The sequence below is a fragment of the Centruroides vittatus genome, unplaced genomic scaffold (assembly GCF_030686945.1).
Source record: "Centruroides vittatus isolate TY-2023 unplaced genomic scaffold, ASM3068694v2 contig_879, whole genome shotgun sequence".
In the NCBI taxonomy this organism is placed as follows: domain Eukaryota; kingdom Metazoa; phylum Arthropoda; class Arachnida; order Scorpiones; family Buthidae; genus Centruroides; species Centruroides vittatus.
Genome location: NW_027122571.1, coordinates 1,990,963 through 2,016,419, shown reverse-complemented (window position 1 = coordinate 2,016,419; position 25,457 = coordinate 1,990,963). Strand labels below are relative to the sequence as shown.

Below are 25,457 nucleotides of genomic sequence, written 5' to 3'. Positions count from 1 at the left end.
AAACATCCATTACTTCTTTCCGACTTCATCTTCATTACTTTCTGCCACTTCGCATATCGCGAGATTTACGACAGCATCCCTTCTCCTCTTACTGCTCCAGAGGGACTGGACGTTTTATTAAAAACTCTCAAGAATGGAGAAGTTACGCTTTTTCTTGTGTTTTTTTTTTATTTTTTTATTTTGATTTTAAACCAGACGGAACTTATGCACTAGATGAAACTGTTCTAAATAAGGTTAGAGAAGAAGAAAAATTAAAATTGGTTAATGTTCGATTTGAAGTGCTACAGAAAAGTCAAAGTTACTTCGAAAAAATAAAAACGAGAAAAAGTCGTTTTCTTAAATTTGTATTCTTAAAGAATAGGTGAAAGTAATTCTGTGTGTGCATTTTTTCTTTCTTTTGTTCGTTTCGCTTCTTGTTTCTTAATTTAATTTATTCGGATTGAGAATTTAGAAAATACTGCACGTTTTTGAAATTAAATAAAGCTATTGAGAATAAAGGAGTAGTTTAACGCTTCAATTACACGTTTTCCTATTAAGTGAGAAATAAAGAGATTTGCTTTATCTAATGATACTGCCACAATTAAATTGTTCTAATTGTCTCAATATATGATTCATTTGCTCATAGTTATCATGCAAATTTTATAAATTAGTTCGAAGATGTGATGTTTACGCAAGTAATATTCAGCAATATTAGTTTTATAACTAATATTTATTAATAATACGTAATTAATAATTATCCATATATATTTTAAAGTACAGGTCAACAACTTATGCAATTTTCTCATTAAATTCGACTCATTTATATTAAAATATATATATATATACATACATATATATACAAATATAAGAAATTTGTTTTTGCTTTCTTCTATCCTCGGAATTTGAATTACAGAATTAATCAAAGTTCAAAACAAATATCGAAACCAAAAACTACTTTTTCGGGAAACTTAAATGAATGTTAGAGTAAATCTACAATAGAAAAGATTGTTTTCTTCAGAAATTTGACATAATACTTTAGTAAATATGGAAATATTTTTCAATAAAAATTTCCGTTAAAATATTATGAGAAACAATACGATTTATTTAATTAAAAACTTAAATAAAACGTTCGAAAAATTAAAGAACAGAATTGAAAACAGTACATTCATACAGCTAAATAAAAGAAAGTCGAGTAAACTTTTGGTTTGGATTTAATAAAATACGATTTTAGAAGAGATGATTTCAAATGCTAAACAAGTTTAAGGAAGTTTTACGATTTGAAAGATTTCATTTTATTTATCAACTTTAAAGATTTCGTATCCTATTTATATTTGTTTGCCTTACAGATAGCTCTATTTGACATATATTACAAGAAAGAAAAAGGTATTTTGTCATTTATTCCATAAAAAATACATACCTTTTCCATTTGGTCTCATTCGGGTAATATTAATACTATTATAACTGCTAACACTGCACAGTTTTATGATTCGAGAAGGAGATTTGAACACATTCTTACACCTGATCTTGAAATTTTATCCCTTAGAATCAAATTTCTAAATTTTCAGAATTATTTAAACTTTACGTTTTGACTTTAATGTATTATTATTATTATTAATTATAACTCTGACATTAATTTATTTGAAGAAATTTATAATTAAGATTAAAAGGATAAAGCTTTTAAAAATCGTTAAATTTGAATGAATTATTATATATTATAACTTATAAAATTTGAATAATCATTATGCAAAATACATCGATATCAAAAATTAATTTTATAAATAAAGTATTAAATTCTTTATCAAATATTTAAAATTTAAATTTTGTAATAAATTATCTTATTACATATTTTATCTTTTGTTAGCTGAATCGTATTACGATTTAGTCTGAATTCGATTACAACATAAATGTTACAGAAATTTAACTTAAACGTTTTAAATTAATTTAACTTAATAAGTAATAATTATTATAAATATAAAAATTATATTTATTTATTTTATTTAATAATTATTATAGTAATTACGAATTTTCATATATTAAAATTGTTTAATTATAGATACGTTTAATGGCTTTTGAATCAATTTCGATAATGTTTATGTCTGGGAATTGGCAAAAACTCTTGTAAAGACTAAATTACTATCTTACTCAATACTTTATTATTTAAAAACGTTACAGAGATTGTTTAAAAATGAGCTCTTTCTTGTTCAATACGCTTGAAATACACTAAACAATATCCTGGCCCATCCTGTATTTGTTTTCCTGTATTAATAAATAATTGTTCCTCGTAAAAAGTTATGTTTATATCGGAATAAATGGAAAATAGTATCCATTCCTTCGAATTATAAAATTTTTTTAATTTGTATGTTACTAATTAAAATAACTATTTTGTGTAATCAATGAGAAGAATTAATATCGAATTCTTAATTAGTTATAAAGAATCAAAATCAATTTTTACAGATTTTTAAGTCTTTGTGGACTTTCTTAACGTGTACAGAAGGCTAATAACAGCATAATTTACTCCATAGATTAAAAAAGAACAATATAAAATTCAATATCTTTAGATATGGAAATTACTTCTAAAACACGATGATGGAATTCTAAAAGGAATTTGAAAATTATGATTAATTCTAGAGTAAAATATTTTGATTAAAATCTTTTTTTAAAGAGCAAATAAATCATTTCATAACTCAAACGTGGTTATTAATGCCACCTGTGCAGCATGCTCACGGATTCTTAAGCATCATTAGGCATTCCTCATTAATGTTAGAGAATCGTAAGGCATTGGAAAATTCAATTGATTGGCCTAATTTGCTAATGTTTCTTGCATTACTTTTATGAGAAACTTTTGTAATAAATAAAAATTAATAAAAATATATTAAATTGCATGATTAATTTGTTTGTTTATTAATTGTTTTTTTTATAAATTTCATAAAGAATTTTATAATTTTTAAAAATTATCTGAAAAAATTTGTACAGTTTTATTTGTAATATTTATAATTATCTTTCTTATAAAATATTAAATGGTATTATTAAATCTTCCGTTAAAAATTAAAAATTTAAATAACAAAAATCTTTATAAATCTTCGTGTATTTTGTTTTTACTTCTTTCAGTAACTTAATATTAATATATAAAATACTTTTTAATATAGTGGTAGGAACAGTAACTTAAAGAAATAAAATAAATAAACAAGTCAAAGAAAAAGTAGGAGAAGTCAGCTGAACTTGAAAATAAAATAAAAAAAAGGAAGTTTCAATAGAAAAAGCAAGGCAAGTGTGAAGATGGATTCGATTGAGTTCTTAATATTTTAAACCATTAAAAAAGTATAAAAGTAAAAGAATTTACAGTCAAACCAACGAAAAAAAATAAAAATAATTTATATAGAAGAAAACTCTCAAATTGGTTAAGAATTTTATTTAAAAAATTCAAACTTTTCTGTAGTAATTCAGTTCCTTCGAAATACTTTGTGAAATTTGTAAAAGGAGATTGAAGAATCGAAAAGTTAGAAGAGATAATATTAATGCAGATAATAAGAGGCAATATGGAAGAGATTGCGTGCAAACGATCCTCACTAACAGTCTACATTAGTGTTAACTGTAACCATACTCTTAACAGCAAGACTCATTTAGGCTTATTATGGTGAAGCAAAGGCGTACTATAGTCACCGTGTGAAGTATCAGGTGATACAATTGCCTAATTAAGCCTCTGTTGGTGACGGGTGGGACCACTTAGTGATGACGCCAAGAGAGGTCTGAACAGGAGAATGATGAGGCTATCTATCCTTTACCACAGAAGGTTTTGATGTGCGACGCAAAAGATGCTGATTACGAATGTACAAATGGGCTAAATTACCGGATTAGCTTGCATGCATATCCAATTTTCTAGCGGGAGGATACCAAAAAGCATTATGGGTAAATAAGACGCGCAACTGTGTCAATTTCTCATTGATCGAGTACCTGCAAACTCGTCCAGTTTTGTTGTGGTAAAAGGAATAGAAAACTCATATATTTTACGTCCAAATATTCCAAAATATCAGCGACAAGAAAATGATAATGGTTGCACTGACCTAGCCATTGGCTGTTTGGAGGTAAGAGTGCCATAAAAACTCCTGAGGGCGTTTCTGTAAGACGTGTCCATTTGTTAAACAGATGTCCTGGGGACCTAATTATAGCGGGGAAGATCAATGCGCGTTTTTCCATTCAGCGACGACAACAAATGTGCATCATGCACCGTAAAATTTCAAATGCGAAAACTCCGTCACGAACGAAACTAGAAAAATATTCAACAAAAACTAACACATTACAAAGACCCATAAAAAGCGAATTTTGTATTGTTATCTTCTGCAACATTAATTAATTTCATGGTTAATTTTAGATATTTCTCTAAGAACTCTTTGATAACTTCAAAACCTAATCAAAGTTAAGTTAATTTTCAAAGCTTTTCTGTCAAATATGGACCCTAAATGTAATTCGATCTCTATTAAAATAGCATTAAGATAGATAAGGGATCAAATTTTATATAATTTATTAATCCAGGATGGTTAGGGGAAGATCTTAAATTTCGTACTTGCCAACAGAAAACTGGATATTTGTAAAACGTTACCTTCATTGACTTACATCATTTGCCAAGTAAGAAAAAGAAGCTACTTTGTTGATCCGAAAAGAATGCATTAGAAAGGAGAATCCTCAAATCTTTGCCACATCCATATAGTTTTCTTGCGAGGAATTGTAACTTAATACCTAGCTTTAGATATTCGATCATCCCACCAAGCTTCTACTTGTATTACTGAAGAAGTTGGGAACCATCATTTGTAGCAATACGAGACTTTTTTAGTGAAGTAGACATCACCACAGCTGCTACTTTTCCCTGTCCGTCTTTACTTCTTTTTGGCAATCGCACTACGTCTCGGACCGCTGACTCTCTAAGCGCAAGGAAAAATTTGACTGATTTTTCTTCCCACTAAAATCAGAAGTTTATTGTCTTTCTCTGTTGTGCTTTACTTCCCTTTTTTTACAGCACGGTTAGATATAAATCTTCTTCTGTCTTCTCTCTGCTTTACCAGCTTGATTATCGATCCCGTGTGATCCCTGATTTGACCTGGTCGAGAGACTACTTGCCCTTCGTAAGCTATAAATACAATTTATTTTCTTCTATACTAATGACGTCATCGGAGAAAAATCTTATACACAATCACGTGGATGCCAACATCACGAAACTCCTCTTCGTGTTCTTAAAATTTGAAAGATGAGAACTTGTAAATTGATTATATGTTTTGCTAAAATGTATATCTTATTTTGAGGAGAGAAGTGAAGCGAAGAATTATGCCACTACGAAAACCAATAAGTGAACGTAATTACGAAGCTAAAGAAAATTGCTCTTTGCAGTAATTTAACAAATTCTGAAAGAAATTTGTAATTACTTTTACCAAATGATGTCATTTTTCTATTTTCTGCTAAGGATATTTTTCTTCTTTTTTTTAAGTTCGTAAAATGTTAATTCATTCATAATTGAATAATATAAGAAATAATATTTTTAAAATAAAAATTTTTTATAATTTTTTCTTCTAAATAATTAAAAATATTTATATAAATTCATATATTATACATTCAAGTGCATAATAATATATAGGTCAGGAGAATTTTTTCATTAGAAAATAGGTATACCAGTTTAATTCTATCGATATATATACATTTGCATCTAAAATAAATTAAAATAATGAGACACGAATGTCGATTAGATGTACTAATGCCACTAGTAGATCTTCATCCTTTTTATTCTAAATAGAACTGTTAATTCGCATTTCTTTAATCGCTTATACCTTGAGCAACTTAAAAAACGAAAAACTTTTTAAAAATTATACTATTACATTATATAAATGTTACGTTATTCTGTTACTAATATTAATTTTGCAATAAGAATAAAAATAAATATTAAAATAACTAGAAAGATTGTGTTACAGAATTGGGTTAATGTTACCTATGGTTCCAAGATGGCGGCTCGTCTCTGATTCCAGTAAATAGAAGAAGGAAAACAGTGGGGACACACGTTCTAACCTAACCTAACCTATTCTAATAAATTACTATAATTATTACCAACAAAATTATTAGAATAGGTTAGGTTAGGTTAGAACGTGCGTCCCCACTGTTTCCTTGCTGAAATCAGACGAGCCGCCATCTTGGAACCATAGGTAACATTAACCTAGAATTGATATAATCTTTAAAATATCTTACCAGAAATAATCTAAAAATATATATAATTCTTTTAAATTCTTCCTGATAAAATAAATTTCAAGTTTTACAATAAAATAGTATCATTAATATAACTTAAATTTTTCTAATTGTCGTCATATTATTAATTATTTAAGATGCTGTTTACTGTTAAATCATTAGTCTTTTCAAAAATTATTTTGAGTTGAAGTCATTCTTAATGTGGATTTTTATATGAATGAATCAACTACTTTTGAAGAAGGATTTTATTTATGTTTTTCTACTCTTTCCTGCATTCTATAAATAAAAAAAAATGAAAGATTATTCGGATAAATGTCATATAATCATATAATCATTGACTCCATATGATCACTTCAACATCAAAGAAATTAAATTTATCATCATTTTATCAACAAACTGCAGCAATATATTTCGTATAATATATCAATCTTTGATAAAAGAATTCAACAATTTATCTTTAAGAAAATCTAAAATAATAAATTTTATTCTTTCGGCTGTTTGTTTACATTTAATTACTTATTCAATTTACAAAGAGAATTGAGAAAAAGATATTTTGCTATTTGCTTGTGTTTTAAGCTTGAAATTAATAATAATACAACATATTGAAAGTGGTATGTAGAGTTCTGACGTTGTGGACTAATGTAATAATGAAAAACACACCAAACAACGTAAAAACGTTTGATACTATAAGTATTTTTTCTTATTTTATTTAAGATATTGTAACATTTTAAATGTTATATTCCAAGAAGTAAAATTTTAGAAAGTTATTTGCAGTATGCTCCACCTGTTGTGTTTGAATATCTTATAACAAACAAAGCTTTAATAAAACAAGCGAAAGTACTTTTACTATCAAAAAGTTTTAACGTTGTTTTGTATGTTTTCTTCATTAAATTATATCGAAAACGGAATTAAATAATTTAAAATTGAAATATTAAAATATTTGATGACAATTTTATACATATTTTAGGAACAGAAACAAACGTATCAATATATAAAATAGTTTATTATTATTTTAAATGAAACGTAAAGAAAAATATTTTGGAATTTTAGAAGAGGAGAGCATTGAAATAAAGATAGACAGGTGGGTTAAGGCAGGTGTCGGATGAAACACAGATATAAAAGTTAATGGAGAAACGGTAGCCAGGTATTGGAACGTTATGTGTCTCTGTGGAGTTCATCTGTAGTAAAAATCAACCAGTCCAATACTTGGAACCGTCGTAAAGTTGATAAGTCATACAGAAAGAAATCCACTTTCAGATCCATGCTGTATGGTCGTTTCTGAAATGTAAAATTGCAGGAAGAATAAGTGGTTATTACAAATCGGAAATCCACACAATCAATAAGTCAGATATTCGAAAAAATATAGCCTATATAAATGTGTTGCAAGAATTGTCTTTTCTTTTCAATTAAAATTGATAAATTTCTACAAAATTAGAGGTTATTTTTAAAAAATCTCGAGATAAACACAGTTTTTTTTTTTAAAAAAAGATATTTTAAGTTGGATTTAAGATCAATTATTATTAATGTATTGAGTCAAATTACTTACAGTTGCATTATTTTGAGTAATTCTAATTTTCATCTAGATTATGTAAATGCCATTCTATTTTCATGCTATATTTATTACATCAAATTGGGCAAATTCATATAATATCCTTTATGACAGTCTAACCGATAATTACAAATGTTTGGTTATAAATTCAATTTTCAGTACAGAATTGATAATTAGTAGCTCGTTAAAGCGAATATTCATGTAAATTACAAAACATTTAATAAAAGTTATTCATTAAAACGATCTCAAATATTTTACATAGAAATCTACTGAACTCAAAATACAGTATTTAGTTCGAAATTCGTTGTTGCAAGTTAATAAACATTCAATCTAATTAGTGGTCCATCTAATGCAATAGCATCAATTCTATCAAGTGACTCACTATATAGACAGAGAATTCAATTCCCCTTTGTGGCCCACTCAACAGATGCACTAAAGTGTGTGGCCCACAAGACAGGGAAAAGTTTTACACCCTTGAATATCGATTTTTCTTGGTGATATACAATAGTAACGATTTGTCAGCAGCGGCAAACAAATGTCACCTCTTCGGGAATAAATAATGTACCATTATTTTATCGAAAGAAGAGCAGCTAGCTTAATGGAGATGAGATATTACTGACTAAATATATGAGCTCTAGAAGGTTAAAGCTTTCAAAAGAGAGAAAAAAAAGAATTTTTCGTGAGAGCCTTCTACCTCTTTGGAGTGGCTTCGGTAACTATTCATACATCTTTAATGTTATTCGTGCTTCGTGTTTGTTCAAGCGAATTTTGAGTCGAGCACCAATTTTCTTTCTGCTTACAATGTATTTTCTTTTGATAGAACACACTGCTCTTATATTCTTTATTTTTTGTTTGGCGTGAAGTTATGTACCATGCGTGATTTTTCGTTAATCATGGTTTATATATTTTTCCTTTATTTCTAACAAAAATCGAAAATGTTTCCGTGCAAATTCTATTTGCCGGGATGCAAATTTATGTGGTAGTATCTTGTAAATTTATATTTAAAGCATAAATTATATATTTAATTTATTAAATTTGAGGAGTTGAAAGATGTTAAAAAGAGAGTTTAACTCGAATAGTTTAATATCATCACTACGCTGAACTCTGCTTAAATTAATTTTAAATAATTTCATGCAAATTAAGTCGTTATTTCCAGTTATAACCATTGATATTTCGAAATATTATATAAGTTAAATAGAATTTGTGACTCGTTTCTGCTTTTTTCTCTCATTGATTTCGAGAATTTTAATCGAGTTTATGGATTTGATTGTGTACAACCTGGACTGAACCTGCAAAATGTTCATATCTTTGCATACAATTTAAATAAAAGTCATTGGCAAATAAAATAAAGAAAATCATGTTTTCAATACTTTCACCCTTTGAATAATACGAATCTGAAGGCATGTATCAAAATAGCGTGCAATTTAATGATCATATCTTTCGTGCAACAGTGTAGACATTATTATTTTCTCTTGTATAATTAATAAAAATTATTTATATTTTATTATTCCACTGCCCATAATTTAGTCTTGTTTTGCATACCCTGACTTTTTAGAAACATTTTAAACAAAGATCGGAATAAAATAAAATTCGTATCCAATTCTATTATATTTCAAAATATTATTTTTTACTTGTGATGAAATATATAATATTTTAAAATATTTAGTGGAATAGTTAATAAAATGATCAATAGAATACATTAGGAGACATTAAATTGTATAGAATTGCATTGTCATTTTCTTTCGAGAAAACTTGAAAGGAGTTGGATAAAATTACCGATTGTTAAAATATATCCCTCTTTTTTCATTTCTCAAAAAATACTTGGAGGAACCACGTCAGCTATAATTTTCGGAGAATTTTTATACTTTAGAGGAAGGTAGAATATAGTGTAAAATATGCATTCTTCTTTCCTATCCAATTTTCCGACTATCAAATCACGCTTTGTCCCTTGCGATAAGATCCGAGTCCCCTCATGTGAGTGATATTTTTATAAAAAAAGGACGAGGGTGACCTAAATTCTTTTCGTCAAGAGGCAGTTGACATTTTCGATCTATATAACACATGCGAACTTTGTGTTTATGTAGCAATGTAGTACTTTTGTCAGGTTATCTAGCCACAAATAAGGTTGTATGTAGCACGCAAGGATTGGCTGTAGAGGGATTTACGTGAGCTCCATCCAATGGGTCGTGTACTCTTCTGAAAAGTCCATATTTTACGGAATAATAACAGTGCACGATGTGAACGTGTACTGAAAACTTTTCTCGAAATATCTAGTAAAATGGATTCTCGCGTGATATACCGAAAAAGACAGAACGAAAAAATGTATATATTGTCTTTGAATGATAAAACTGTACTTTAATACCGTAACAGTACATTAAGCACGAGTACAGAAGAAAAATTCTGCAGACAACGTAGAAAAGAAGGAAAGAAGATGAGCTTTAAAATATTCTCTTTCTAATTTTATCTCTGATTTAATATATAAATAATTTTAAGATCTGCGAGAATAATTTTGTAATTCTATTTAAATACGAGTTTTACCTTAGAAATCGTTAATTTTTGGTTCTGTATATTTAATGTAAACGTAAAAAATTCCGCTTTAACAATTTAATTGCACTTAATCAATTATCACGTTTGACTGAAAATGATTTCATGAACTTTAAGGAGTTGAATTTTAAAATTTTCGAAAGAAAATCGATAATGGTGCGTATAAAAATTGGGTGGATCGACTAAACACTCTTAAAACATTAACATTAGCTGTACGAAATGAGAACCACCCATAAGATACCTTATCAAAATAAATTATATGATGGAACTTCTAATTAAAGGCAACTTATATTAAGAAGAAAAGATAAGGCAGAGATTTTGGGCGGAGTTTCTTATAAAAATTAACATAATAAACTTATAATAAGTCAGTTTTATAATGTTTTACGAGTAATAATGAAAGGTAAAGTGTAAGTTCTTAGGTAGAAAGATAGTAAAAGACGGTTTTACGAACTTTATGAGAAGGCCTTTCTATGCCTCCGTTGAGACATAAATGTCGGTATCTTTTATGATTTATGTATCACGAACTTTATTATCACTTTCACGAAATTTTAAGTGAACTAATATTCTAAACAAGCCTTAATACTGTTTTAACTCGACTTCTACGAATAAATTATTCTGTTAAGAATGGAATTTTCAAATTTTCACAGAAATCCAATAAATCTGAAAACGGGAACAACTTACGTGATTTCGTGACAAAACAAATATGAAAAAATGAAATTTCAAAATAAAAATCATTGAAATTAGAAAAGGGAATTATTGATCCCATTTATTCTTTTGTTAGCGATAAAAATAGATTTTCTTTTATAAAGAAGTGGAAGTTTTTAAATTATACCAATACTTAATAGAAGATATAAATGAAATTCTCAATTCATACTTTAAAATTAATGATATAAACTAATAAATTCAGGAGTAACTTAGTTGAATTTTATAATATTAAAATGATTATTTTTCAATAAAATTACTATTAATTAAGATATTAATTTGTTTGTTTGATCAGGCTATTTTATACTGAAAACATGTTTCATAATACTAGGTTTGTATATATATACATATCTGATTCTGATTGGAAATTTCATTTTGAATTTATCTGTAGTTTCCACTTCTTTTGTGTTTGTCCAGCTTTGCACAATACAAGAAAACTTTCAACATGTACAGCAGATATAGGCCCTATCTTTTAAATTTAAGAATGACTTCTATGTATTTTAAAAATTTGCAAATCTGTTATATAAATTGTTTAATTATTTTTTGAAAATACGTTGAGCCTTTTAGGAAGATTTAACGAGCTATTATTTATGCTTTATATTAATTATTTCACTACAGTAAAATTTCTTTTATCCGTCACTCGATTATCTGTTAGTCTCTGTTTAAGTGTCACGTCACCGAAGTGTGCCAATTGTGTGTGAAGTCGCACAGTAATAACAGCAGCACGATTTTATTCCTTTGTTTCACTCCCTACTTCGTCCCTAGTTCTTTATTGCTTAAAAGTGATGAACAAGTGAGAAAGTGAGTGAGGAGCTGTTGATAACATATGTAAAAACCATGGTTAGTCTCAAAAAAGTTGAAATTAAGCTATAAAAATGCATGGGACGGTTCGAGACGAAGAAAAATCAAAGGATAAAAATGCTACTTTGCGTAAAATTCGTAACATTTCTTCGTGAAGACACTGGAGTGCACTGATATTTCAGAAATTAAACTTGAATATATATTTGATTGCTTGGATTGATGGCGTAATGCAACGCAACACTTGGGCGATCGCCAAAGGACAGTGGGTCCCAAGAGGACTTTTATAGAAAACTGGTCCCTATTTAGGTGTTAGACACGTGAAAAAACCCGGAAAACTCCACGCGGCATTGATGAGGCGAAAATATCTGTGTTCAGTGGTTTTATACACTGACTACCAGTGGGCCAATACGTATTCGAATTTGTTTTTTTTATGATACTTATTTCATTTTACATTGTAGGATGTTGGAAATTTTCAATGGAAGATTTCTAAAAATTACTTATGTAACATTAATGATCCGCATGTTTTATGTATTTCTAGATATACTATGTTGAAAATACGTACTGTACTGTACCGTACGTAAGCATGAGTATCTTTGAATTTATATAAGGAATTTTTAGGAAACTTCCATTGACTCATTAACTTTATTCGTAGTTAAACTTTCTAGTATCAACTTATTACGTTCTATATAACACTGTTCGTTTGTAACAATGGAGAAAAAACTTAGTTCTTCCTGTAACAGGATTTATATTTTAGTTACAATAAGATTTTAAATTAAATAAAAAAAATCATCATTGAAAACATATAGAATAAACTGATTTTTTAACTTAAAATTATATATTTTTCTCAATGATTTGCAATGATTTCAATTTTTCTTTCAGAATTCAAAATTATCGATAAGAAATGAATTCTGTGATATATAATACACACTAAAATTGAAGTAAATATTTAAATCAGATTTATTTTAATTTTATAAATTAATAATTAACACTTTTCAATAATTAATAATGTTATTTTTTTACATAAAACAAAATAAAAACGTAAAAATAACTTAAAAGCCGAATTTAAAATTTTAAAAAAGGACAATATCTTTATATAAAGTGGCAAAACGAATTTACCTTAAACTTACCACGTGATTATTTACTTAAAAAATTTTAATTTAAGTTCACCGAAGAGGAATTTACATAAAAATAAAGTATTTATAAATTATAATAATAATAAAATATATCGCGCAATTGAGTAATATAAACAGAAAATACAAATTCGATCCTCGAAATGCGTGTTTATTCGCATTAATAAAATCATCTAATAACGTAGATAAACATAATTCCGAGTCCGAATTTTCATTAGAATTAAAAAGATAAAGGAGTTTTTTTTACATATAAATATAAAACTTGTTTAATAACTAGAATTAGGACCTACATAAAATGATAAAAGTCGATTTAAAAAAGTACAAAATGACTTTAAAAAATCGTTGAATTTCCATTAAAGAAAATTACAATCAAAATCATACTTATAAATGGTATACAGATTAAAATGTTCTATTATAGAAAAATTGAAATTTTTCTTTAAATTATGTCAGAAAAATATCTTTCGAAAGTTTTAAATTTTGAATTTGGAGAGAGAGAGAAATAATAAAAAAAAAAAGATAAAAGATTTCGCTAAAGTATATTAAATTTGATAAATTTTTTATAATTTAATAAAATATAAGCAAAGATTAAAACTTTCCTTTCTCTTTATAAATGAATATAGAACAGATATGCAAAGATATAATGCAGAATTTTTTTTTTATTGTAAGTAAACATTTATCCGAAATTTTAATTTAAAAATTAAAAACACGTTAAAATTAACGTTAAGAATGAAAATATGAAAGTTGTTATATAAGAAAACAAAATGGAGAATTTTTAATAATTGTTTTTGAATTATTCAATTTTATAAATTGTACAATGATTAACTTTACTTCAATTTAAAAATAAAAACAAATGATAGAGTAATGTTGGAATCGTATAATATCAGATTTTATTATAAATGAAATATCCGTTTTTTTCTCCCCTTAAATTTAAAAGCAGAAGAGGAGAAAGAAGTCGCTGTCTATTGATATATTATTGGAGTTTTTTCACTGCAATTTTAAGAAAAAAAAAGTCATTACCGCTAATTATTGACAGCAAGATGTCTGCTAAAGTAATGTTCAAGCTAAGTAAATCCATTTCCAATTAACTCACCGTACACCCTGAGGTCTCTGTCTGCTTTTACTGTACGAAAAGAAGGAGCTTCTGTCGAAACTTCACAACCGTACGATCCCTCCGTGTTGAGGTCCGTCTTATACAAGTATACATGAGTCTCGTTGGACTGAGACAGCTAAAAATAAAGGAAAATTATATTAAAAACATTGATTATAAACTAAATTAATTATATAACTTAGTTATTATTTAAAAGTAGCTCGTATTAATAAGTTGTTTAATGAAGATAATGGAAACTTGATATTATACAATGTATATATTTTAAAGGTTAATTTACTAAGCTGTAATAAAAGAAGTGATTTATTTTTAAAACTTTCAATGTAATTATTTTATGTATTTTCAGAAGGAAAATAAGACTCATACATTTACTTATATTAAATTCGTTAAAGAATACAACTTATATAAACACAAACCTTCAGGCTTATTCAGTTGTAAGTTATTTAGTTTTTCTTTCACTCGGGATATGCTCTTAATTCATATTTAAAAGCGTCAGAAAATTTAATTCTTAACCACTTGGCTTAGCTTCATTACCATAATAAATTTTACCATTCATTTTTTATTTTTGAAATTTTTGTCTAATTTTAAATTATACAGTCATTAATTACTCATTAAGAAAAGTTCTTTCAAAAAGCCACATGTTTTAGAAGTATTAATAATACGATGAAGTTAGTAATGCTTATTTTTTCCCCCTTAAATAGTAGTTAACTTAATTAAAATTAGTAATAATTCGATAAATATTTATTAATTGTATTATATATAAGAGTAAAAAATCGAAGGAAAAGTTAGAAGTGGGTGCAAGTCATCAGAATTTATGGAAAATATAGAAATATGACCACTACAATTCTTCTAAAACTTATTTTTTTTTTGAGTTAGGAATTTGAAAATAAAGCAGAATAATTCCCTAAGAAACTTTAAGAAGATATAAAAAAATAAAAGCAAGACAGAAAATAGAATAGGAATTATATGATAAATGCATGAATGAATTTCTTAAGAGAAGAATGAATCATTCTAAACATGCCAAAGTGAATTTTTTACAACTTTACTTTTCTCAGATCGGATTTAATAAACCAGAAAATAATATATATATATATATACCTACAAGTGCACACAGGACACACACGATATACCTTTATATATATAACAAGATTTCAACTACAAAATTTTATTAAGCAAAATATTACACCTGCACTTTACCACTAAGTCCTCAACACAGAAAATTTACTTAAGCTTAAAATATAACTTTAATAGAATAAATCAAATTATTATGCATATTATAAATTATAACTTGTCACGCTATAATCGAGAATATATTCTCTTTAATTTTAAATTTATATGCACTAAAAATTTCTAATTAGAACAACTTCGTGCTATATATATTTATTAAAATAATTAAAGTTGTATTATGAAATTAATTACATTTAAAGAAAATCGATATTAAGCTCTTGATAAAATTGTAAATAATAGTAAAAAAAATGGTGCTTTAATTAGAGTTTAGGACATAAATATATATATTTTTAAAATATATAAATATATATTAATAAAATCACACGAATTGTACATTAAGAAACGTAAATATTTAAGCTTACATTACATTTCAGAATATTTAATTCTTATTAAATTTGTATAAAAAAATGTAAATGTAAGCAAAAAGAAATTACTAAATATTAATTAAATATATTAATAATTTTTTATTATTAATTTTTTTTAGTTTTTTTCGTATGTTTGCAATTTACAAAGTTGAAGCTTTTTATGAATTGATACAATTACACGTGTTTAAACAAACAGTTGTTAAATTAAAGATAATTATTTGACTTTAATTTCTCTTTGAAAAGTTTAACTTTGGCAAAAGAAAAAATAAAAGAATCCATACATTTAAATTGAATTATTGAAATAAAATATATTTGAATAAATATTCAATTTAAACGAATTATCTTTAAATTCATCATTTATATTTATTAAGTTATTTTAATGGAATTAATTAAATTTTTTGTTACAATTTAATTTATGTTTTAATACCTTTATATTTAATTACTTTAAAGGTTTTGTACGATTTTACATATTTCTTTAAATGATAATGACAGTTTTAAAAGCCTAAAAAACGATAAATTTTGCCCTCTTAACTCTTTTTATACTCAAAAATTACGAATGTTCATCTATACTTATTTTTCCTACGAATTTATCATCTATAATTCTACATTTACTCATTGCAAATATATATATATATATAAAGGTTATATATTCAAGTTTTATAACTATTTCGGTTTGAATTAATGTTAGCAATAACTCAAATTCATATTACACGTATACTTGCAAAGCTATCTACTTGATGCTGTACTTGATATCGATACATCATGTGCAAAAGCCCATCAAACATTAAATCGATGTGTAAATTATAATAAAATAAGATTTTCTCTTCAGAATGGAAATGTTGTAAATAGTAGCGCTGATATAAAAATATCAGGAAAAATATGATAAATAGATTTAACTCTTCTTTTTTTTTAAAAAAAAAAAATATATATATATAAAGTAAAATTTGTTTATGGATCACGTTTCATTGCTAAAATGGCATCAAAATTACAATCATTACAAATGGATATTTATCAAAGTTGCATGGATACATTTCTAATCAGATTTATGTTCGGATGTAACAGACTTATTTGTGATTAATGCTTACTATCGATAATAATTTTCATATTTGATTTATTATAATTAAATGAACAAATCAGTAAATAATCATGGTGATAACTTTTCAGATTTAAATATTTAATTTGATTTTCTGTTTTTTTTAAATTATTGATCCAAACTTAGATTCATTTCGTCTTCTTCTTCTTCTCTTTATTATTATTTATTATGGAAATTCAATTTGATTAAATAAAATTTGATTTTATTACTGTTTTCGATGTAATCAAGAATTTTTGAGAAATTCAAATTGGAATTTTTTCCCTCTATATATATGTATATATAAAGTGTTATTGGAATTATCACTTCTGTCTATATTTTTAGAATTTTAAATTTGATTTTTAATCTTTTAAAAACATTATTTCTTATTATTATTATTATTATTAACAATTTTCATAATAAAATAATATTAAAATTAGAATTTTTTTAAATTTTATAAATTATATTAACGAATTATTCTGTTTTCATTTATGAAAGAACTGGTTTTCGTCTATAGTTAAATTATTTAGAAATTTAATAAATAAAATGTATTTTATCATAATACATTTTTGAATATAAATTTGTTTTTATCATTTTTGAACTTTTTATTTTTTTTTATTTTTATCTGGACTATGTTCACGGATCAATTACTTAGTCCAAGGAAAACCAGAAGTGTTTAGCAAAGAGATTATTTTCGCCATAGACACAATCGATGAAGAATCATTTGGCAGAAAAGAAACGAAGCCAGTGGAAATTTCTATTTGGCTTTAATGATTTCTTAAAGGAAGTCGAAGAAATGAATGATTTGTTGCAGAAATGGCGAGCATAAGCATGGGTTTACTTGTTGCACGGCTTGACAGGTTGTCCAAGTTGAGCGATTGCTGAGTCGACAGCTGGTCACATTCCAAGACGTCATTACTCCCTGCTATCCCATCTTTTCTGACTACTACCCAACACTAATGGACTGTTAGATGTTGTTCTCTGGAATGCAACGTCCGAAAACAGAACATTTGGAGAACGCCAAATCTTTCACTGTTTCTCCTTTTCTTTCCAGTTTTTCCGAGCTTGCTTTTTCTCAACCTTTGCTTCTGGAATCATTTTTTCTTAGCAACAATCGATTGAAATATAAAAATAAACACATTATTAAGTATGGAGTTACTTTATTTTAAACGTATTTCTTTCCGAATTTATATTAAAAAAAACATGTCTTTCTTTTTATTTTTTCTATCTTCTCATTTTACTAATTATTTCTCTTTAATAATAAATATATTTCTAATATTTAATATTTTATTTATAACTAAAAAAATATTTTCAGAATTAACTTTTTAAATATAAATTCGAAGACATTTCGCTATATTTAAGTATTTACAATAACGTTTTGAATCCGAATTTATATATATATATTTTACTTCAGTAAAAATTTATATTAATATTTTACTTCAGTAAAAATTTATATTAATATTTTACAGTTTAAAAATTAAATTAATAATAGTATTTATTAAAAATTTATAAAAAAAATTATTTAAATTTATTGATGAAAGTTTATTATAACGGATCAATACAAACGTAATTTTAAAATTGTGAAATTTGGAAGATACACTCGTCATTAATTTGAACTGATGATATTAACTATTAACCTCTTATACCTTCCGTTTATTAATATTAATCTAATTTATGGATGGTTGTTTATTTAGAATTATTGGTTTTCTGAATATTTAACAACCTTATTGAATATCCATTTTACATTTTATTCGTCTTTAGCAGTTAATAAATTAAATATACCACAATTTTCTACGTTCATTTTCTTTAAAAAAACTCTACTCCTTTCGGACTTAAAACACACATAAAATTACTTTGTGTTTTTATTAACAATCAACAGCACCCCTTAATTTACTTGCTTGGATAGCACATGATGAGATGAAGATCCATTTAAATGCATAATTGGCAAGGTCGGGATAATGGAATTAATTTTAAAGATTATTCATTGATCTTTGCTTTTTGTAAGGCGAAAAGTTATGATTTATGGGATTATCACCTTAAAAAAATGGAGCTGATGCATAAAAATAATCTTTTTTAACCTTCCTACCTGCGAAAAAAGTCGAGAAAAATTTGGTAAAAAATTAATCAGGTTTTTTTTTCTTCTAAATTAAAATTTTAAATTATTAAAATGTTTTAAAAACGATTATCAATTTACAATTTAATTCGAGTTTAATTAAATCATAAAATCAATTTAATTATCTCTCTTTTATGAAAAGTTTCATGGAGGTGTTTAGTTTAAAATTAATTAATTTTTAAAATTAAATTGAACTTTATCTTTTCTAATTATCAATTAGATGGAAAACTATTTATAAATACATGTATATAGGTGTAAGTATACGTTTATATTGTATATATATATATATATATATATATATAATATTGAATCAGAGAAATTGAATGTTCAAAAGGGAAGAAAATTCAAACAAAACAAAGAATATTGACAGACCGACCGACTAGAAAATGGAACTTTTCCAAGCGATTTAGTTGGCGTTGTTATTTCCTTTTGTCTTGTTTTTGATCCAGCAGTAGATTGTGATGGATATGTTCCCTACAAGAGTTTAAAAAGCGAGTAATCATGGGGAAATTTTTTAAAAGAGTGACGAAGAAATGATGTAGTGAAAAAGAAAGAAATGCTATAAATGGGTGCTTGTATGACGTGTGATGCCACACACACACCGGTGAAGAAAGTTTGACTGCAAGGCCAGACTGTAATTTTCCGTTTAAATGTTGAAACTTAAAGAAGTTAAGAGGGAAAGATTTCAATTGGTTTTTCTAAACTTTTATTTTTATTTTATTTTTTTTATGTATTTTTATATAGACTTATTTCTAGATGATAGAGATATAATTATAGTTTCCACAGATATATTTTTCCGTTTCTTCGAGAATTTTTTGTAGTTTTATATCTTTAAACAATTCTGACTGCTTAATTTACGCATTTAAAAATATTATTTATGCTATTATTTTATTTAGTAAAATAAATATAGTGTCTTCAATAAGAAATTGATTATTAGCCTAATAATTATAAACGATGCATACAAAAATTGTAAAACAATTAATTTTAATAACTCGTTTCTTCATCAGAAAAAAATGACTAACTTTGTATAATGTTAGAGAAAAAAAAATGGAAATAAAATTGTTCCTAACAGCACTTCCACGCAATGGTAAATTCACAAGTTTAGTTTCAAAGTTCGTTGTTGAAAAAAAAAAAAAAAAATTCTAGAAAAGCAGAAATGCAGCACTTTTTGACTAAGTATTGCAGGAGAAAGCCAATTTGTGTTGCAAGAGCATTTTATCTGTAGTTGGTTCCTAAAGCAATGTTATCTTTTTTCACCTCTTCCAATATTTACTTCAAGAGGTAGAAACTATTCAAAAATTTAGCATCTGTTTCCAATTTCTCTAATTCTTACAACTCCAATTTTCTTTTCCTTATTTTATCTTTTCTATCGAGTTAAGTTCTGTTTTCTTTTCCTAGCCTTACATATATATATATATTTTTCTCCTCTTCTCTTTCATAAAATTAAAACTTTGTAACTTATTTATTCCAAAATATGCTCATCTCTTAATTTTTAACAAATATTTAATCCCTACTGTAGACGTTTGTTCTTTTCCTTATTTTTACGACATTAATAATTTGATAATAAAGTGTAATTATCATGTACAACACTTCTGTTTTTGTAAGGAAAAAAAAATTCTTAACTTACATAAAATTAAGAGGAAAAGCATTAAATTTTACGCAAATCCTTTCTAATTTTGATTTCTTATTTATTAAAGACTAAGAGTTTTTTTTTAATTATCTTCTTCTCTATCTTTAATTACGGTCTCTTGCTATCATCATCATCATCTACTTAACGTGATCCACATTAAATATCCTAATAAAATTAATAATTAATGTAAGAATATCCGTTTTTATATTAACTGCTAAAGTTTTTGGATGGAAATTTTCTATTTAGAAAGTTCTTACAAGAACTAAAAATTGTTAGTAGTTAACTAGGAAAATTGATGATTATTTATTAAATAATTATAAAAGTTTATTAAAGTTTACTCTTTTAAATAATTAATTTATGCAAAAATATTTATTTTAATTAATAAAATGTCTATTTTAATCAACAATTTAATATAGGTGAAATATAAAACGTGGAAAAATACATTCAAGCGTATAATAAATGATATATATATATATATATATATATATATATCTTTTTTTAAAACTCTGAATGCATATAACAACATGCAAACTTAAATTTTCAGAAAACAAATTAATAAATGCATTATAAATCACTTAAAATATTATTTATATTGTTCAAAAGATACAAAAAAAAAAAAAATGTTTTAAACGAATTTAAAGAGGCCACGAGGGCGCTTAACTATTTTATTAACAAATATCTAATTATTATAATTAGAACTCTTATCTATTCATATACAATTCTATAGATGAATCATTTAGAAGCGAATTCACCAAGCAGTAATCATTTCTAACATTAACTGAATATTGCGTGAGCATTTCATTGTTAACACTGCTTGCGTGTGCGTATGTAGAAAGTAGGCTCTTCAAAAATATATTTTTTATAACCCTCAAATGTTATTCTTCGCATATGCTTTATTATAGAAAATTTTATTTATTTTTTTCTCTGTTTTTTTAAAATTATAAAACATGCTTCAATTATATGAATTAACAGTAAGCTTTTTAATGAAGTTAGCTTATCACGTATACGCTTACGTGTTGATTCTTAATTATGTATTAAGAGTTAGGCAACAAATTATGAAAATAAGAGTAGAAATGTGAGCTGTACATTGCTCTTTAACGTCACTTCGAAATAATAGTTAAAGGATAAAGCTGTAATTAGACTATAACCTGCTTTATGAGTGGAGGCGATGATTGAGCGTCAGATAGATATCGAACTTGAAATTTTAATACCTCGACACTAAAATCAATAGAATAATTTAAAGCTCTGATATCGGCTTTAAATTCCGTTTATGAAATGTATTTCTTAAATAAAATGACTAAAATCTTACGTAGAAATTTCTTGGAGTGTAAAGAATAGCAATAATCTTCGAGATCCATTTTTATCATTTGGAATATATTTTTTTTAAAGATTCAAGAAGCAGAAGGGATCGTTACATAAACACGTTTATGACTCCAACCGTTTGGACTTTAATGTAATACTAGTTACACATTACACGAAAGATAAAACATAGTTACTACTACTATAAGATTAAAAATATTACTAGCGAGAAGCACATTTTTTATTTATATCCAATCATACAATTCTCAAGTGGTTGATTGATCGAACTTGTTTCAGGTTAAGAGGACAAGTCGCGTACACTATTGAACTTTCATTTATCTATATTTAATATGATCAATAAAATTCTTCTTGGGAACAAACCATTCTTAGATTACAAGACACTTTTTCTTGGTTTGTCTTTACGTTTTATACGAAGAAACCATAAATCAAAAGTTATAAATGGAACGTATAACATTTAATGCATTTTATAATGAGTTCGATCGACTTTAACTATTTTAAATAGCAGAAAATCTTACTTTTAGTATACACGGAATCAATTTTAATTTAATTTTAAAGCATTTATTGATTAATTTAATTAACCTCAATTTTAAAATTAAAGTATTCGAGTGTTGATCTATGATTCCGAGATGTCATTAAAATTTTGTTGTTTTAACTAAATTATTTCTAGTTTAAAACAAATTTCTCTATACGAAACGTAACTAAAAAAAAAACCTCTTAATTTAATCACAATAATTAAACATAATAAATTTAAGGGATGCAGAGTAAAAAATTTAATTTAATTGCGTTATATTTTAAATTAAACCATTTTATTTATGGAATTTTCCTTACCTTTTAAACACAAATATAGAAAAATAATATTAAATTTTATACATTTTTTTTATTAAAATAGACTATAAATTATTTATAATTTTTAATGATTAAAGATACAGAATGCCATATACACGTTAATGATGAAACTTCTATTTTTAGCACTGTTCGAGCGAGCGCTCTTTGATATTCAATATCATTTAACATTTAATATTATTTATTAGCGATGCATGTAAGAAATAATTTATCCTATCTTCAGTTAATCCGAAAAGACAGGATAAATATATCTTATTCTTAAACGTCACTAATTACTTTTTTAATTATACGAGCTGTTTGCAGATAGAATTGATTAGTTTTACTAAAATTTAATGGTAAAGAAATAATTTTGTGTTGACGTGTATACGTGCCAAACACTTTCATTGATAAAATTTCTTTGATGGTATCGTAATCAGCTTCTGTCAGTTAAAAAGACAGAAGCAGAATAAGGAAATTTCGAAAGTTGTTCAGTTTCCATGCCTCAATTCAGGCAAAATTCGATATTTTTATGTTATATTCTTCTTTATTTTTATAATTTATGCTTCATATTATTCATTACACAAAGCGGCGATTCTTTAAAATTAAATTTTAAGCAAGTAAATCAACATTGAATTATTCGAAACTTCATTTAAGAATTTTACAAAATTTATTATATTTGGGAAATTATTTTAACAATTTATATTCCTTTTAACCTATGATTATTTTAATGGACACGAAAGAGACTTAATATTAAAATCGAAAGATTAATAAATTTTACAATGATCTAAATTGAAAATCTGATTTTATATTAACTCTCTGTATCTATTCTTTAGGATGATAACAGAAATTATTCTGATCGAATTATTCGATATTCTATTATTTGAAATATATTTTAACCTTATTTATTTTATATAGAACATAATTTTTTAAATAATAATTGACTATTATTAAAAGAATAAACAATTCTATAAAATACCCATAAATTATTCAACCAATAGAAAAAATTAAATCAATTTAATCCCTTAAAAATATACGATTAATTTGTTTTAAAAACAATTTTAATTACTTAAATGATTATCGTTCTCAGCTTCATTAAATTTTAGATATTTCATTTATTTTCAGCTTTGTAATATCGATAACGATAATTTGATAAACTAATTCTATTAAAATCATAGTCATAATGAGAATAGTCATTCAGGATTCAAATACACAACCTTCAACACGCCATAAACTTGTCAAATAGATAAATTAATAAATAGAAATATCATCGACAGATGGAGAAAATCATTATTATACCTGTTTTTGATATATATAAAACTATAAAAATCAGTTCTACATGTTATTAAATACATAAATATGTAGTAATAAAAATAAAATTTTTAAATATTTATGAAATAAATTGTCTTTAATCTTTATGGATTTTTCCTATAAAATATATTGCTCCAGGCTAAATCTTTACAGAAAATGATTCTAACCGAGTTATAATAAAATATAATATTCTGTTGTAATTTCATTCTTTTGAATTTTAATAAAGTTTATTACATGAATTTTAGTACGAATGAATCAAGAGAGAATTCTGTATGATTGTCATTATACAGTTTTGGATAAACAATGAGATGGCAAACAAAGAACCGTGTACTTATATAGTACATAAAATTACATTATGTTTAGAGAATAGGTTTATTCTATATAAAATGATTATTGCATTCGTTGCTTTTCCGATGTAAACATAGGCTACTAATTGGAAATTTGGAAAGGATGTTTCCTTTTCCAATTTTCAATTCCCGTGTTTACTACTAGGATAATATTTCTCTTTGTCAAACTTGAAATTTGTATTAGTGTTATTTATATAATTTTATAAATATAAATTTTATTGAAGAAATTATTGTTAAAACAACGTAAATTAGTCGTTAAAAATATTTACTTATTATTTGAGTTTTATTTAAAATTATTCAAATTTAATTAAAGTTAAGAAATTGAATTTGGTATTTGAGAAAGCTCATTGAAATGAACTTAATATAATGGTAATACACAGAGAATTAATTTTAAAAAATTATCGTGTAACAACACGCTGAAATTTTTATCGATTATATTGAAGATTATTTAAATTTAATACAAAATAAAATAAAATACTTCATTAATTTTTATGTCTAAAGTACTCGAAATCGATATTTCTTACATTGTAAGATAATACCTAGTTTTATATTCGAATTATTATTTTTTTTTAAGGGCGTAGTATCTATTTAGAGAATAAAACACGAATCCGATTTAAGCAAACTATTACTGAAAATCCTTCTTCAGGAAAACAATAAAATAACATATGTCACTAACATCCGAAAACAACACTACCAATTCTATGAGTTGGCTCTTAACTTTTTTAAAATAATTACAGAGTGACTTCAGAATTCGAAGTGCTATTGTACAACATCAAATTGGGATGGATAACCGTAGAAGAGACGTTCACTGCATAGCAAAAAGATAATGATTTGTTATAGCACATTTCTGCTGCCTCATTCCATTCTCCAACATCCAATTTCATCCTCTTCAAAGATAGAAGATATTCTTTATTAGTTTGGGTCAAAATTAAAACCTAAAGAAAACATTCGATAAATTTTACAATATCTACAAGTCTCAGACTTTGTTCTTTACTAACAACTTCACCTCTCTTGAATTAAAATTGTTTAAGAACACTAAATTAATGTCAAACAATTCCCGAAAGTAGAATCTTTTGATACCCGTCTCTTGATTACAGAAGATTATACTTCTTAGTACAAGAGACGAGGAATAAAATTTTCGATTTTCTTTCAAGTATTGTACACATGCAACTTTTCAGAATAAGGAAGTTTTCAAGGTAAACTTGCTGAATTTCATTTTAATTT

At 25.7% G+C, this 25,457-nt stretch overlaps 1 protein-coding gene across 1 annotated transcript in view; it reads right to left on the bottom strand.

Moving 5' to 3' along the window:
- LOC136983250 (uncharacterized) overlaps nt 1–25,457 on the bottom strand; it is an 81,127-nt gene that overhangs the window by 10,207 nt on the left and 45,463 nt on the right. Inside the window, exon 3 of the mRNA XM_067279947.1 lies at nt 14,018–14,153. Coding sequence (XP_067136048.1) covers nt 14,018–14,153 — 136 coding nt within the window. The remainder of the gene's footprint in view (nt 1–14,017; nt 14,154–25,457) is intronic.